Consider the following 17,203-nt stretch of genomic DNA (forward strand, 5'->3'; position numbering starts at 1 on the left):
GCTTTATACAAGCAGAACTACCACTCAAAATATAGTAGTCTACAAAATAAATAATAATATTAATAAATATTGTACTTCAATATCATTCTTTTATATTTAAAGATAATGAAAAACATGTTTCACTAGAAAAAAAAAATCTTCTAATGACACACAGGTATTTTCTGGGATTTAAATATAATCTAGCTACAATAATTATACATCATAAATATAATTCAACTATAATCAAATAATATATATATTTATTTGAGTGATTATTCTGCTTGTAAAAAGTTGTATTTATTTTAAAAATCTTTTACGTCACACCACACCATGTAACGTTTGTCTTATGATATTTAATTATCAACCTGTCATTATAATCATGATCTTTCTTGGCTTGAACAAATAATCTGACGCCTGTTGCGTCTGTTTTGACTAAAGTTGAAGTTATCAAATATGGTTCCCTGCCTTATAAAGGGCTACCCAAAATATTAGAAACAGTTCACTTCTACACCACTGCAACCTACACCTTATTTATTTAAAATAAGGTAAGTGACATCAAATTTCATTTGATTCTTTACTTGGATGGACTTTAAACCTTTATAAGCATTACTTTTAGTTGTTAGCATACATTCAGCTGTCCCACTGTTGTAATGAACACACAGTGTATAATTAGGCGTATAATTACCATACTTTTATATTCATGTCATTCGGGGATGATGAACTTCACCTCTTCCGACTCTTAAGCAATCATGCAATCAGAAAGGGTGAAGGTACGTCCGCCCTCGACCTCCCCTGATTAACAGCGGCCTACACGTGCGACTCACGTCTCGTAGAGGTGTCCTCCCTCCACACGCTGCTCCACGAAGGCCAGCTGGCGCACGTGCAGCGTGGAGTGCGGGAAGGCGGCGTGCATCCAAGGCAGCCCCAGCACTGACATCAGGATGTTGATGAGGCCCGACAGCATCAGGTCCCAGTGGTACGCCGTGCCCTTTAACAGCCTGCAACGTCAACTTTACAATTTAAAACATCCACAGACTGGGTTTACCTTACAAATAGCGTGGGAGAATGAATAAAACGCTGGTTGAAACATTCATCACACCATCACAATACACAATAACCATACACACGCCCCCTCGTGGCTGCCAGCAGTACAGTCAAATGTCGGTTAGCATCTGCCCCGATTAGTTTTTTGGTTAACGTCAAAAATTTACGCCACAATCCAAAACACACCAGCAAGTCCACCTCTGAAGAGCTGAAGAAAACCAAAATGAAGATTTTGGAGTGGCCTAGTCCAAGTCCTGACCTGACTCCTATTGGGATGCTGTGGCATGACCTTAAAAAGGCGTTCATGCTGGAAAACCCTCCAATGTGGCTGAATGACAACCAGTTCTAAGGTTTAGGGGGCAATCACTTTTTCACACAGGGCCATGTAGGTTTGCATTTTGGATTTTTTTCTCCCTTAATAATAAAAACTTTCATTTAAAAACTGCATTTTGTGTTCAGTTGTGTTGCCGCTGAGTAATATTTCAATTTTTGTGATGATCTGATACATTTAAGTGTGACAAACGTGCAAAAAAACACTTTTTCACACCACTGTACATTATCGTTAAAATCAGCGCACACTTACATGGAGCCCAGGAAACATGATACATGTTTTTTTAATGGCCTGTGTGTGTTATAAGGCGCACGCAGGGACGTATACCGCAGCACGAAATGAAAGCAACGCCCGTAAGTTAAAACTTCATGTTCTGTTGTTAAGTAATGTTTAAAAACACGATATAATGTCAAAAATATGCCAGAAGATGATGTCGAGATGTCACATGCTTTTACCAACATACAATGTTTAAACATTTGATACAAATAAAATTGAGAGTTGTGTTCTGCGTACAAAATTCCTTTGCTGCGTCAATACAGGTGCGCGTGATTGCTCGTGTCTCGGGGAAAAAAGCAGACAATCTTCTCAAGGGTAGCCATTGAAACGCAACCTGAATGTGGATGTTCAGCCTCGCAATGCTTCACCGAATCTTTCCTCCTCCTCCGTCATAAAAGAAGGTCCGCCACGCGTGGCTGCCCACACATCCTCAACGCAAAAGACTGCACTTTTTGCCAACCTCAACCTTTACGGCGCCACACAAGCCTTTTAACCCTTGCATGTTAGTGAGGGATCACTGACGTGCATGCTGGATATGGACACAGCATGTTCAAGAACAGCCACTTTGTTAGGTACACCTGCAAACGCGCGTGGTGCAAGGGATGTATCAAGAACGCTTACTTTCAGTGACATACAGCACATCCCCGCACATTTGCAGATTTTTGGTCAAAAATAACTTTTGTATTTGTATTTTTTCACCAAAAATATGCCAATTTTTTTTTCACAGAAAACACATCTCAGCTCTTATTACGTGTTTATGTCTTTAAGCTTCACTGCTTCTTTTTTTCTCAAGCGTTGAGATTTCCTACTTTGTTTGGTGGTCCTTGAAGGCACCATAATTGAGTGTTGTGACTGTGGCGATTCCATTTCTTCATCGTTCATCATGAGTACCTCGATGTTTAATCATTGAAATGTCTTTAATAAGTGTGTGAGGCACATTTAGAAACTAAACCTGGATTGTACATTTAGCTTGTTAGCTTCCGTTGCTCGTGAACAATGGCAATTGAAGAGAGAAGGGGAGGGTTCTGGCATTGAATCTAATGTAATAATTACAAAAGTCACTTTTATTGCAAATATTGATCCGAAATCTGAGGCAAACATTGTTGTCAATCAAGCAGGAGGGTTTGGAGGGGGCGTAAACAGACATTTTTATGAGTCCATCAATTGTTTGCAGATTTTTTCCATCACTGGGAGCCTTGGAGCTTCACTCCCATGAAAAGCGGGGATCTACTGCACTTGGGAAACCAAAATATTACCACCAGTTTATTTTTCATTCCATTGAACGTTTTAATTATTGTTTCTGTTTCTGATTGGTTGGGCCAGCTGCCTTGTAACGGATCATGTGGTATAAATACCAAATACGGTCCTTTGCCTTATAAAGGGTTAAAAAGATCATTTTTAGGTGACGCTCCCTTTATCCGCATTAACCTATTTTGTGTGTTTTCATGTGGAATTCACTCTTCTTTTGTTAATGTAATGATTTTCTTATTTATTATTTAATTTATTTTGATCTTGGTGGCTACATTTTTTTACATCGTACATCATATGTGGACACGAGTGCCAGATGTAATCAAATTCCCTGGCGGCCTTTGTGGGCTATCGTGCTCGTGCAGAGGCATCACCGTCCAGCCGTTCGCTGTTTGGCCCTCTGGTGAGGTCCACTGCGTCGGGAACATCCAATTAACTCTGACAAAATGCAGAAGATAAGAGCTGAGAAGCGCTTGGCCGTCACGACGAGGGATGCTACACGCGCTGGTTAAAATGTGAACTCCTGTTTTGGCTGCGAGGCTTCTCGACTCAGATGTCAACATTTCTGGTTCACTTGTCTGCTGTCCCTAACCGGGCGGGTCAGCGGATCCTGATCAAGGCTCAGTGGATCCCCAAAGGTCGTTTTCACGGCTTTTTCACGGGTCAGCAGAGGAGCTCTGGGCGGCTGAGATGATCAGCGTCCTATCTCAACCACGCGCTGCTATTTATTCATGAAAGTCACATGACACATGCGATGTGTACCTGTTCTCTGGCGCGTTGGTCAGCGACACCACAATGTTCTGGTCGATGAAGATGAGGAGGGCCAGGAGGAAGCCCAGGCCCATGGCGCTGAGCACGTTCATGGCCGACAGGCGCTCGAAGGGAGCCACGTTGAAGATGGGCCGATCGTGAACTTTGAAGACTGGAACTGAACACATCAACATTTATTGCATTATTTTCAATCACGTTTTTGTGTCGCTCACACACACTATAATAAATACATAGTCACCTAAAGCGCAGTAAGTAACCATACAGTCAAATAAAGCACCATAAATAAACATATTTGCAACATTGTCAAATAAAACACAACAAATGAACATGTAGTCAAAAAATACTCAAAGCACAATAAACATTACTCTTCCGATTTGTTTGTTACTTATTTCCTGCCTACACTGTTGTAATCATAACACACAAGGTTGTTGCAACAACTATTGCAATGGGCAAAAAAAAGTTTAATCTGAATCTGATCCAGAGTGCATATTTGGCGTCAGTGTAAACGCTACATGGGCAATGCAAATTAGCATGTTCAGACTCATTTCGGTCAAATTTGTTGTGTTTTTTTGTAGGATCGTATGGCATTGTGGATGAAATGACCTTCTTTTAGCTATTAAAATCCCCGGGGGTTTCAAAAGTGCATTAATTAGTGAGGTATCACACAAAGCCAGGGTATTTTAGAATATACACTCCTGATGAAAATTAAGTTGAAAAATTGCAATAATTTACATTTTGCACTGTTGGATCTTAAGGAGGTTCTACTTAGAGCTTCGAAATGCAAAAAAAAAAAGCAATGTGAGTGAGATAAAAAAAATGAGTAAGCAAATTATTGCACGCATTAAAGTGAAAAGGGCTGTTCAGCTGATCAAGACCAAAGCCTTTAAAAGCCAAAATCTTGGCAACAATGTGGATTCAGTGTAAGGCGAAGGCAAAAAAGGGTTCTCTATTTGAATGCGGTCGGATTGTTGAGCTGCATAAGCAACGCCTCTCGCAGTGCGTCATTGCTGCTGAGTTTGGACGCGGTAAGACAGTCATTTGAAACTTCAAAGATCCTGAGGGTTATGGAACAAAAAAGTCAAGTGGTAGACCCAAATAAATTTCACTGGCCCTGAGCTAGAGGAGCCGACTGGCTGCCCGTCAAGACACAGGACAATCCTCGGTCCAAATGAAGGTTGTTACTGGTGCTGCTGAGTGCAGTTTGCACCACCTGAGATGTTTTCCCCAAAGCACAGTGGAGGGGGCGCCATCATGATCTGGGGTGCTTTTTTCTTCAATAGATCAATGGAGCTTCAGGTTGTTCAGGGGCGTCAAGCGGCAGCTGGCTATGTGGAGATGTTGCAGGGGGCATCCCTCATGACTGAAGGCCCTCGTCTGTGTGGTAATGACTGGCTTTTTCAACAGGACAATGCCCGCCTGATAAAGGACTTCTTCCAGAGGAATAAAGTCACTCTTTTGGACCATCCTGCATGTTCCCCTGATCTAAATCCAATGGAGAACAGTAGCGAATGGATGGCATGGGAAGTTTACAAAAATGGACATCAGTTCCAGACGGTGGATGCCCTCATCTTCACCACCTGGAGCAACATTCCCACTAGCCTCCTGGAAACGCTGGCATCTAGCAGGCCCAAACCAAGTTTTGAGGTGATAAACAAGAATGACGCTGCTACTCATTATCTGAGTCCTTTTTTGAAAAATGTTATTTCTATTTTAGAGGTAGTTGTTTTTTTTTAGCTATGATCTTAAACTTTTGATCAGCTGATGAACAGCCTATTTCACTTTAATGGTGGTTTGCTATAAATTGCTCACTCAAAATGCATTTGTCTCACTCCCAGTTCTCCTTTTTAAATTTTGAAGCTCTACGTAAAACCTACTCCAGTGCAAAATGTAAATTCTTGCAATATTTCAACTGGTCTTAAAATTTTGATCAGGAGTGTATTTACCTACACTGGATTGCTTTTAGCTTCTGCACAAAATGTATGGAAGTGACCACCCATCCTTTAATTCTACGTAATGTATGAGACCCTCGTTGGAAAACACCCTTGAGTGTGTGCATGATCTTCCCAAAGTTCCTCTTGTAGACTTTTAAAGTGGAAAAGATAATAAATCTGCAAGGAATCTTACTGTGTGCCAGATTCCATCTTTAATCACATAACTTTCTTCTCCATCATCGTCTCATTTCCTGTTAAATCTCCTCCAATGCTTACATTTAGCGCCACATGACAACAGAATAATGGCTCCATTATCTCCTGACTGATTGTCTCTGGAGGAAAATTGGCCTGGCACTTCAATTTGAATCAACTGGGAGCTTTTGGTGGCGCTTCGCATTTCGCTGTCGTCTTTGCTGGCCCTCACCGAGCGAGCAGCTGCCGCCTTGGCAACGCAGAATGAATGGAGAGGACAAATGAAGCCAAACAAAAGGACACAACATGCTGTGAAAGGACCGAATAAACGCTGTCGAGGGAGCGAAAGGGGGAAACCTTGAGGTGCGCACGTGTATTAAATATGTTTTTCATCATCTAGTGAGATGTGAAGTTTATAGGGCAAAGAGGCCTTGAGATGTCCCCCTGAGAAAACACAGCCAGACGTTCAGGGCTCACCTCACGTCAGAAAAAACATTCGTAATAAACATTCATAACAAACATTCATAATAAACGTTAACACAGACGCCAGACGCTATTCCCTCGGCCGCGTGTGCCCCACTTAGCAGCGCCGCTGATCACTTTGTTGCTCATTAAATGTTGTTTGTGGAGAAGTGGGCGGAGTTCTCGCTCCAAGATGAGCAATTAGCATGAAAGCATGTGTTTGTGAAAGCATGTATTTGTTTTGTATGTGAAGATTTCATCAGTGACACCTTTTGAAATCCCAAACTATTTACCCCAAAGGAAAAGGTGATCCTCAGGTTACGGCGTTCAGAGTTTCGGCGTTTCGTGGTTACGGAGGTGCTCCCATAAATTTATTAATAACTTGGTCCGTAAGCACGGGACTTCTCAAGAACCAGTTTCAGCAAGCGCAAGAGATGCATATGTGCGGCAAGGATGCAGTGTATGCCTCGTCTCACGCACCACGGATAAATACTGTGTGTGTCTCATTACAGGGAGTGAATAACATTGCTTATTAATTATCTTTTGGCACTTCAGTATGTCTCCCAAGCGTAAGGCGGGCTCTTCCGCAGGAAATATGCCACGGAACGGAACAGAAACGCCACCATCATGGAAGTGAAAATGAACAACATAGCTTGGAGAGAGGAGAAACACCAACCAATGTTGGCAGCACTTGGACTATCATGACCATGACTCAGGGTAAAGATGGTATCTTTAGCATGTTAAAGCATCTGCTCCTATGAAAGCGATAGTAACAAGCGGTTACTAAGCAGCGCAATGGTCTTATTATTGTTATTTATTCTCCTGCCTCTTCTACTTCCTCCTCCCAATAAACCACAAAATAAAGGTAAGGAGTTACTTTTTTGATATGGTTTCATGTATTTAATCTTTTTATTTCTGTACCGTATATGTCCTTCATGTGTTCTGTGTACAGTGTGAATGACTTAAGTTGATTTAGCAACAATTTAGGTATAAGATCCAAGACGCCAAAACTCCACTTGCGTCACAGTCTAAGAACGGAACTCGTAAAGTGAATGAATCTGTTCCAAGGTCAAACAACGGCCATCATAAAAGCTTTAGGCAATGTTTTAAGTCACATTTTAACATTTGCTGTCATGTCAGGTACACTTTTCTGGAAAGCAGTTTTAAGTTGTGTATTTACAGTGGACCATTCGCGGCCATTCGCGTTTAGCTAGCCTATTTAGCAGAATGTAGTATGTTGGGTATTGTTGTATCATGTGACCAGCAACTACGGCGTCAACAATCACTGCGGCGATGAAGAAGACAAAATAAGAAGAAATGATACTGACGCTCAATGTCACTGAACAGGTACGACCCAATGAAGGAGAAGAGCAGCACTGAGATGGGCAGGGCGCAGTCGGACAACACCTCCCTCACTTTGGCGTGCAGGAACGGACTGCGGGACGCACAGACAGGACAAGTGGACAGGACAGCAGGACAGTGAGTCAGAGAGAGGTGTCAGAGACCCCAGGGACAGTTGGAGGTGAGCAAGACAGTCAGAGGACAGACAGACAGCAACAGAGACAGTTGAAGTACAGCGAGACAATAATATAGACAGTTAGCAGACAAGTCAGAAGAGGCAGAGAGACAGGGAGAAGGACAGACAGAGACAGAAGAGAGGGTGTTGGAGAACAGAGTGACAGTTGGAGGACAGTCAGAAGACAGAGGGGAAGCAACAGAAGACAGTACAAGGTACACAGAGACAGTTACAAGACAGAAGGACAACAAAAGAGACAGTTGAAAACACCAGTGGGGCAGAGAAATGGACAGAGACAAGTGTCAGAGGACAGTCAAAGGACAGGGAGAGGAACAGGAACAGTGAGGCCAGGAGGGTGACAGAGAAAAGTGAGACAGACCGTTAGCAGACAGAAGAAGACAGTGAGGCAGAAAGACAAAGAGTTAAAGGGGCAGAGAGGCAGTCAGAGGACATACAGTCACACAAAAAGAGGACAGTCAGTCAAAGTTGGACTCATTTTACTATTATGATCAATGACAAGTACGTGATTATTAGTATTGCTAGTGGTAGTAGTAGTGGTCGTAGTAGTAACTGTCCTGTACCTCCTCTTAAACTGGTAGAGTGTGTATCCCATCCACAAGGTTCCCATCATGAGCAGCAGACAGAGGACGGGCCTTTCTCGCGTGCAGTGGATCAGCGTCTCAGGCAAGACGTGCAGCACCGAGGACGCCGTCGTCCCTGTCACATTGCTTTTGTTGCTCTCCAGCAGCTCTGCCACATGCCTCAACTGACCTGTGCTCGCATTGGCGAGCATTGTTGGGTGGTAGTACCTCTGGAAGACTGACGACCACGTGGACAGAGCTCAGTTAGGACAGAATTGAACAGTACTGCAATACGTGTCAACATGAATCAGTGGTTCTCAATTATTTTCTGCCCTGCCCCCCATTGGGGACAGAAATGTTTTCACGCCCCCCTGTAATACTATTGAGAACCTGTAACATGAATTTATTTGTCTGTACAAACCACTGGATGAGCTGTTGGCATCAGCATCGTTGAGCCGTGTTTAGGGCTTAAACCACTATTGTGCTGCAAGTGAACAATGGCAATTGAAAAGAGAAGGGCAGGGCCCTGGAGCTGTATCTAATCTAATAATTACAATAGTCTCTTTTATTTTAATTATTGATTCAAAATCAGTGGAGAACGTCAACGTCATGCTTGCAGGAGGGGTTGGATGGAGAGAAGCAAGCCGTGTATCAAAAATATACATTTTTATAGACAAAGCAATTACTCCAGACTTCTCGCCTTTCGCTGGTGGTCTTGGAATATAACCCCCGTGAAAAATGGGGATCTACTGTAATAAGAAAACGGTGGAACGGGACTTGATGAGCTGTTGGACATAGACGGGTTGGTGACATAAGCGGGTTCCATTGTACTAACCAGTGTATTATGATGAATACCTGTTAAAATTGAGCATTACCATCTTCTCAAAGGCATCATTTTAGTAATTCCACCATTTTAAATATCCAACAGTCACCGAAACAAAATATTAACAGTATGCATCTCGTTCATCAAAGTGGAGCAATGTTAGAAAAGAAGAAAAAGGAAATAAAGTAAAGTGTGCAATCATTTGAGTGACATAAGAGGTTAATGTTATGGTAATGGCGCTGAGAAATTGAACGGCTGAAAAAAAAAATGGGGGCGGGTGGTTTTTTTTTTTGGGGGGGGTGGGGGGGTCGACACCAATCCCAAATTAATGACATTCCTACCATGCTCTAAATTTAGGAAATGAAACTGTGTCAAATATGTATGAGCAGCTGTAATGTAATAAGAGGGACGAGAACGGGTTAATTTGGGATACTCAATCTCACATCTTCTCTGCTGACTCAGCATTCTTCCGTGCCTGGGTACTACATACTACTATTGCTACTAGAACCATTTCAAACAAACACATAATTCACATAATTCATCAATATTCTGTTCAGAGATTCAGTGGTATTTCAATCAAACTACGTAGCGTTCATTATTTACACAGTTCATGTCTACATCCAGGTTCAGCCCTCGGCTGCAGAAGCTACCTCTTGGTACGTGGAATGTCACCTCTCTGGTGAGGAAAGGAGCCTGAGCTGGTGCGTGAGGCAGCGAAGTTCCGGCTAGACATAGTCGGACTCACCTTGATAGACGCAAGGGCTCTGGAACCAGTCCTCGCAAGAGGGGCTGGACATTATTCCACTCTGGTGTTGCCAGCAGTGAGAGGCGACGGGCATGGGTGGCAACTCTTGTTTCCCCCCGACTTAGGCCCTGTACTTTGGAGTTTAACCCAGTGAACGAGAGGGAAGTTTCCCTCCGCTTTCGGGTGGGATGACGGGTTTTTAGTGTTGTTTGCGCTTATGTGCCAACAGCAGTTCAGAATACCCACCCTTTTTTGGGGTCCCTAGAAGGAGTACTGGAGAGTCCTCCCTTGGGGGATTCCGTTGTTCTGCTGAGGGACTTCAACGCTTATGTTGGCCGTGACAGTGAGACCTGGTGAGGCATGATTGGGAGGAACGGCCCTCCCTGATATGAACCCAAGCGGTGCTTTGTTATTGGACTTCTGTGCTCATCACCATGTTCAAGCATAAGGTGTCTGCAAGTGTACTTGGTGCCAGGACACGCCGGGATGCAGTTCCATGACTGACTTTGTAGTGATGTGTGGACTATGTGTTTCGAAAAGATTCTGGACCACCATCCGCTCAGGAGGGGGAAGCAGTACACTGTCAACACCGTGTGGTGGAGATGGTGTGCTGCTGACCTCTACTCGAGATGTTGTGGAAGGAATACTCAATCCCATCGATATGTCTTCTAGTGAGGAAGCAGTGCTTGAGGACTCCATGGCGGGCTCTCTTGTGTTGTTGAGGTTGTTGAAGTGGTCAAAAAGCTAGTCAGTGGCAGGGCCCTGCCCCGAGTTCTTTAAGGCAATTCATGCTGTGGGGGTGTCTTGGTTGACACGACTCTACAGCATCTCATGGACATCGGGGGAACTGCCTCTGGATTGGCAGACCGAGGTGGTGGTGCCCCTTTTTAAGACGAAGGACTAGAGGGTGTGTTCCAACCATCATGGGATCGCAGTCTTCAGATTCCTGGTAAGGTCTATTCAGGGGTTCTGCAAAGAAGGATCCACCAATCTAGAAATCAGAAGGGGCAATGTGGTTTTCGTCCTGGTCGTGGAACTGTGGACCAACTCTACACTCTCCGCAGGGTCCTTGAGGGTGTATGGGAGTTTGCCCAACCAGGCCACATGTGTTTTGTGGACTTGGAGAAGGCATTCGATCGCGTTCCTCGAGGAATCCTTTGGGGAGTACTCCGGTAGTATGGCGTACCGGACGACCTAATTTAGGCGGTTCGATCCCCGTCCTCTGCATTGCTGGCAATAAGTTGGACTTGTTTGCAGTGAAGGTTTGACTCCGTCAGGGCTGCCCTTTGTCACCGATTCTGTTCATTACTTTTATGAATAGAATTTTGAGGCGCAGCCAGCGTGTTGAGGGGATCCAGTTTGGTGGCTGCAGGATTCTTCATTTTATAGATGATGTGTCCCTGCTGGCTTCATCAGACCGCAATCGTCAACTCTCACTGTATCTCAGCCGAGTGTGAAGCGGTTGAGATGAGAATCAATACCTCCAAGTACGAGTCTATGGTTCTCGTCCACAAAAGGGTGCCGTGCCACCTACGGGTATGGGATAACATCCTCTGCATCGGTCCGTTGTGGTGAAGAGAGGCAAAGCTCTCAATTGTATTGTATAATTGTATTGTATATGTTTTTTATTGGGAATTTGGATAAAAAAGATGAAAAAAAAATTATTTTTGCCTGCCGCTTCACATGCAGTCTGCCGCTAGCTACAGTACAACATGAGCCAATGATTGCTTCCGCCTGCAGAGATCTAATCTTTGTCGCCGAGGAACAAATCAAGACGGGATTTTGATGTCACCTGACTGATATTATGTGACGTTTGTGACTTGGGTTACAATATTGTTCGATTCATAGTGGTATCGAATCGAGAACACACAGTAGATTGTTGCACCCTTACTCATGACAACTACTTGTCCAAGTAGGATAATGTGGGCGCTAGCGTTAGCATCATAGCTTTTGACCGACTTACCAAAGCAAGCTGCTGCTTTCACAGTGTCAAAGACTTGCAATTGAAACCCTTGCTAATTGACGAATAAGATACATTTTCTTCTTATCATCACTTACTTTTGACTGTTCCCTTGACAGCGTCCACCACGAAGGCAATGGAGATGAAGAGAGCAATCACCTCCTCTGTTGACCTGAAGAAAACAAAACAAAGATATAATTAACATACTGTCAGATCGAGCAGAGTAAAACAAACATGTTGTCAAATAAAGCGCGATAAACAAACATGTTGTCAAATAAAGTACAATACCAGTACCAATAAAGTACCAATCCACACTTTTTCCCACTTCCATTTTTCTTGATGGACATTATACACAAAAGGTAAGCCACGTATACAGTGCAAATAATGCAAATTGTCCTTTTTGGAATAAGTGCTTCTATTTTTGGGTTAAAATATAAATCATACAAAGTACTGTAAAAAATATACATTACCCACAAACACATATTCTATTTTATGTACTTCATTTTATATATTTGTATATTTTATATGATATTTAATCATTTTTATGTATTTTTTTAAATTTAATTAATATGTTTTTTTCATGCTGTTATAACATATATAAATTTAAATCTTATTTCAAGAATGACTAATAATAATTAACCATAGCACATTTTCCACATTTCACCCTGTAAATAATAGAGTTTCATTTTCATTATCAACAAGGACTACAAAAACAGAAATGAAAAATTGTTATCACTGATGTCTACAGAAGCTGTTAAAAGAGAATGACTATGTTACCTAAACAAATGAATGCACCTGTCAGCAAGTAAAAATGCAGTCATTGAGCAACCGACCACATCCTTAGGTACACACGCACTTGTGAGACGCAATGCATGGAAAATTCTGCTTTTGTAAAGATATTGTTGTACTTTTGTAAGAATGACTTCATGAGGTGTAATTATTATCGCGTAGTAACAAATAATGTGCTAACCTTTTAAAGAGCTTCATGACCAGGCTCACGTTGAAAACTCCTCCCAGGATGAGAAAGAAGCAGTTCCACAAGCCGATGCAGGCGTAGAAGGCCGGGAAGTCCAGGTTGTAGTCATCGCAGATTCCTCGGATCACTGCAAGGTCACATGACTTAATGGGGGAAAAAAATCCATGATCTGTTTCCAAACGGATGCTCAGGGAAGTGTGAGGATGGATTCCAGATTGATAGGATGACAAAGGAAGCTAATCACTCACTCAACAACAACAAAGAAGCTTCATCAAAACGTATTGATTGATTGGGATGTGTGTGACATCATGGCATAGTCACACAGTGTCTATCAATTCCACAACGTAAACAACAATGGAGGACATCTTTGTCCTTGTTTTTTTGTCTTCTTCCCAATCCTGGGAGCGATCATTCTCTTTTCACTAATCAGTACAACGCACTATGTTTATCTCCGCCCCTTTAGGTACCCGACCACTGTGCTCGGAAGACCCAAAGGCAGGGTGCCTCAAAATGGCATGGAAACAGAAAGAAAATGCATACTGACTGGCGAATAACTAGTTTTGTGGTCTTTCAACTGTCAAAACTTTTCTATATCAACATACCACCGTGTGTTTGCACTCGGTACCCAACATGAGGGTGGCAAAAAGTGGTATGGAAACAGCATAATCTTGCACTGTGTTTGGTAGCCCAACAGACGGGTGTCAAAAAGTAGAAACCACACAAATTGTTTTCAAAAATTAACTGGGTTTTTTTTTGGCTTTTCAACTGTCAAAACCTGCCAACATCAACATACCGCAGTGTCTACCTCCTCGTGCTCCTTTTGGGTCCCTACACCATGCTTGGTACCCGATGATAGGGTGCCAAAAATGGGAAAAAGATCACATACTAATTGTTGAAGACCAAACTAGTTTTTTTGGCCCTCTATGTTGGCAACACTCCATCAACATTATGATGTCAGTGTGTCTAGGTCCGCCCCCTTAAGTATGCTACCACTGTCCTTGGGAGATCCAAACTGTAAGGTGCCAAAAAATGGCACAAAAATGGAAACAAAAAAAAACTGGTGAAAAACTAAAAAACTAACCCCCGCCCCCCGCCTTTCAACTGTCAAAATGTTTGCATATCAACACTGCACTGCAGTATGTCAAGCTCCCGGTTACTGGGTGCCAAAAAGAGGTGTCTAAACAAGAAAACTGCATACAGGTTGTTGAAAACAGTTCTTTGACCTTTTTAAATGTGTCTTGCTCTGTCTGCCCTTGCAAGTGCTTGACAACTGTGCTTGGTACCAGGCTTGTGCAAAATTTCACATTTGAAATGTCAATAAAATTCATTTGAGAAATTAGAATTAGCTTCACACCACAGGACACTCAATTTGGAATTACAGGAAACAGAATTGAATTCATTGCAATTCAGATAAATTACTTTCAAAACACTAAAATGAAACAATTCTGGAATACACAAATAAATGTCTTGGAATTTCAATTCTACTTCCTTCAATTCAAATTTAAATGGCAATTCTACTGCCTGTTTGCCACCCTAATTCAAATTCAAATGCATTCACTGAATTCTCAATTCAATTTGGAATTTTGCACAAGCCTGCGTGGTAACCCAAAGGTAGGTTGCCAAAAAGTGGTATGGAAACATAAAAACTGTGCACTGTAGCAATGTGTATTCATTGCTGAAGCTGAACTATTTTTTTCACTGGTCAAAACTTCAACATCAACATACCGCTCCTTACGGTTGCCCAACCCTTGGTACCCCGGTTCAAAAAAGGCATCAAAATGGCAAAAAATGCTGAAGCATATGTAAAACTTCAGAATAGGGCAGGGCGATATGGACCAAAACTTAACCTGATAAAGTTAGGTTGAATATCAATACATATCCCGATATTTTTTAAGCAAAGTGAGTTTAGACAAATATGTTTGTCAAGTTGTTCAAATAAATGGTTAACATAACAATTTTTTTTTAGATTTTAAAGCTTCATCGTAGATACACATAAAACAATCTTATCTAAAAATAACCTCTACAAAGCCATTCTCTTTTTGAAATAAATATAGAAAAAGTCAAATATAATCTTTATTTATAACAAACCTTTCACTCTGCTAAAATCCTCAGCTAATAACCAAAGAATAAAATATGAAGGGGTGCCCGGTTTAAGAGAACATTTTTAAATGTCAGGAAAAATACTTTCAATTGAACAGTAGTATTTTTTAGGTAAACATAAACATTGAAGACACAAGCATGTCCTTATTTTGAACACCAACCTGTCAACTGCTTCAGGCTTCGTAACTGTCTGTCTGACTCCCTTGTACGTTTGTGGTAGAGCTTGTCGTGCTAAATAATTGTGACTGCGAAGCTCGCTGGACATCGTGAGTCCATCGTTTTCAGCAACTTTTTAAAACCGTTGTTTCCACTGTTGCAATAGACCATATCTTAGCGATGTGATAGGCCACCTCTTTCTAATAGTACACCACTTTGCTTTTCCTTTCATGAGGAACTCAAAAGCAGCGCGGCAGACAGACAGCGTGCAGATTCACATTCCTCATACTGGAGTTTGTGCCAAGTTTTAAGGTGATGAAAAGGAGTTTTTTATGCTCTGAATTCGAAGTACCTCCACGTTACTGAGCTGCCGCTTATTCCTTGCTGACTAATTGTTCCACCGCAGATGCTGTCGCTAAGCTTCGACCGGAGCCGCCGGGCTTCTGCAGGGATGAGGGAGATACAGTGGAAATCCAGTCCATATCGTTATCAACGATATTTGAAAATATTTGAAAAATCTCGATATATCGCCCATCCTTACTTCCAACTACCGCTACTTTCAGCACCCCAGTGGAAGGGGACCAAAAGTACCTTGGTATGGCTCCATTATTTTGAAAACAAACGGAAGCCAAGTGTGCTGCCTGGTGGAACCCCAGCAGGATTTCCTTCATGAAGCTGGTGGAATTTCACTCCAGCAAGGGAAGACAGAACAGATTCCACTCAGAGGACAAGACAACTACAAGTAAAGAGCATCATTTTTAATGAATGCAACCTCCAGTTTGCCAACAGGGGCTTTTGTCCTGCTGAAACTCCCCTCAGCTACACTCTTCCAAGATCATCACACCGTTAAAAAACCCCCAACATGATAGCTGTGCTCCTAAAAAACACTTTGTCTTTTTATTTAATGTGAGCCCAGTCACGCTAGCTGGCCCGCCAGGATGCTTTAAATTACGCTGCTAAGAACCAGCGGCTGTAAGAGTTTATGTGGCGACGTTTGCGAGCTTCCCGACCCGCAGGGCGCTGATACGAGCTGTTATGTAACGTCAGTGGAGGGGCTCAAATAATGCCACTTGGCTTCTTTTTAGGGTGGTGGAAGATGTTGTTTGTTTAAGGGGGAATTTGTTCACTGACTAGGAGAAGTAGGAGTTAAGGTTGAAGGTGTGGAATCACCAGTGTTGAACAAATTACTTTTAAACAAGTCACTAGAGATATGAGTTACCTTCCCAAAAAAATACTTCATAAATGTAATTATCTGTGATTGGCTGGCGACCAGTCCAGGGTGTACCCCGCCTCTCGCCCGAAGTCAGCTGGGATAGGCTCCAGCATACCCCCGCGACTCTAATGAGGATAAGCGGCATAGAGAATGGATGGATGGATGTAATTATTTACCAGGGAACGTAATTAGTGCGAGTTGTTTGAAAAAACATCAAATATGTAAAATAAAAAGTGATTTACCTTTGTTTCATGAGATTTAGGCTGAGGGCTGAGCTCGTGATTTGCAGTTCTCTACCAAAACCTTAGGGGGCAGTGTTTTCCTACAATTCTGAGACAAAAGTTTTATGGCTTGATTACCTTTTAAGGCTCATCTCTGTACCTTTTTGGCAAATTCCGGCCTGACCTTCCTATTCTTATGAGTAGTTTGCATCTTCTGGTGAAGCCATTCTACATTTGCTGGAGAAGTGTTCTGTGACAGTGCCCTCTGCAGGTTGTTGTTGATGTCACTAACAGCTGATTTAGGGCCTTTCTTTACAGCTCTCACACGGTTTCTGTCATCCCCCGCTGATGTTTTCTTTGGTCTTCCTGTTGGACGTCTGTTACGTGCTGTTTGGAGGGGGAGGGTTGTGAGCCGTGTGTCAAAAATAGACATTTTTATGGGTGTACCAATTACTAGTGGTTTTCTGCCACTCGCTGGTAACCCTTGGATTTACTCCACATAAATAAAAATATTAGCGGCTATCCACATGAAACTGTTTTCTGGCCAAAACGCCAAATATTTTATCGTTTCAGTTTCTCCTCCACACGAGAACAGCTTTCTGGGTGACCTGAAACGGTATTTTTTGAAAACAGCTTCCAGAGAGGGAAAATCTGAAAACGATGGCTTGTCGTTGCCGC

General features: G+C 42.4%; 1 protein-coding gene across 6 annotated transcripts in view; it reads right to left on the reverse strand.

Annotated features, from left to right (window-relative positions):
* Positions 1-17,203, reverse strand: part of slc4a11 (solute carrier family 4 member 11) — a 122,131-nt gene that overhangs the window by 12,364 nt on the left and 92,564 nt on the right. For all 6 annotated transcript variants that reach the window (XR_008573522.1, XM_054797369.1, XM_054797372.1 and 3 more), the window contains 6 exons: positions 12,830-12,962; positions 11,958-12,031; positions 8,332-8,569; positions 7,563-7,669; positions 3,641-3,806; positions 804-977 (listed from right to left, as the gene is read on the reverse strand). Coding sequence is in view for 5 of the 6 variants with exons in the window: in XM_054797369.1 (XP_054653344.1) it covers positions 804-977; positions 3,641-3,806; positions 7,563-7,669; positions 8,332-8,569; positions 11,958-12,031; positions 12,830-12,962 (892 nt within the window). In the remaining variant the exon portion in view is untranslated. The remainder of the gene's footprint in view (positions 1-803; positions 978-3,640; positions 3,807-7,562; positions 7,670-8,331; positions 8,570-11,957; positions 12,032-12,829; positions 12,963-17,203) is intronic.

Source organism: Dunckerocampus dactyliophorus, chromosome 13 (genome assembly GCF_027744805.1).
Source record: "Dunckerocampus dactyliophorus isolate RoL2022-P2 chromosome 13, RoL_Ddac_1.1, whole genome shotgun sequence".
NCBI classification, from domain to species: Eukaryota; Metazoa; Chordata; class Actinopteri; order Syngnathiformes; family Syngnathidae; genus Dunckerocampus; species Dunckerocampus dactyliophorus.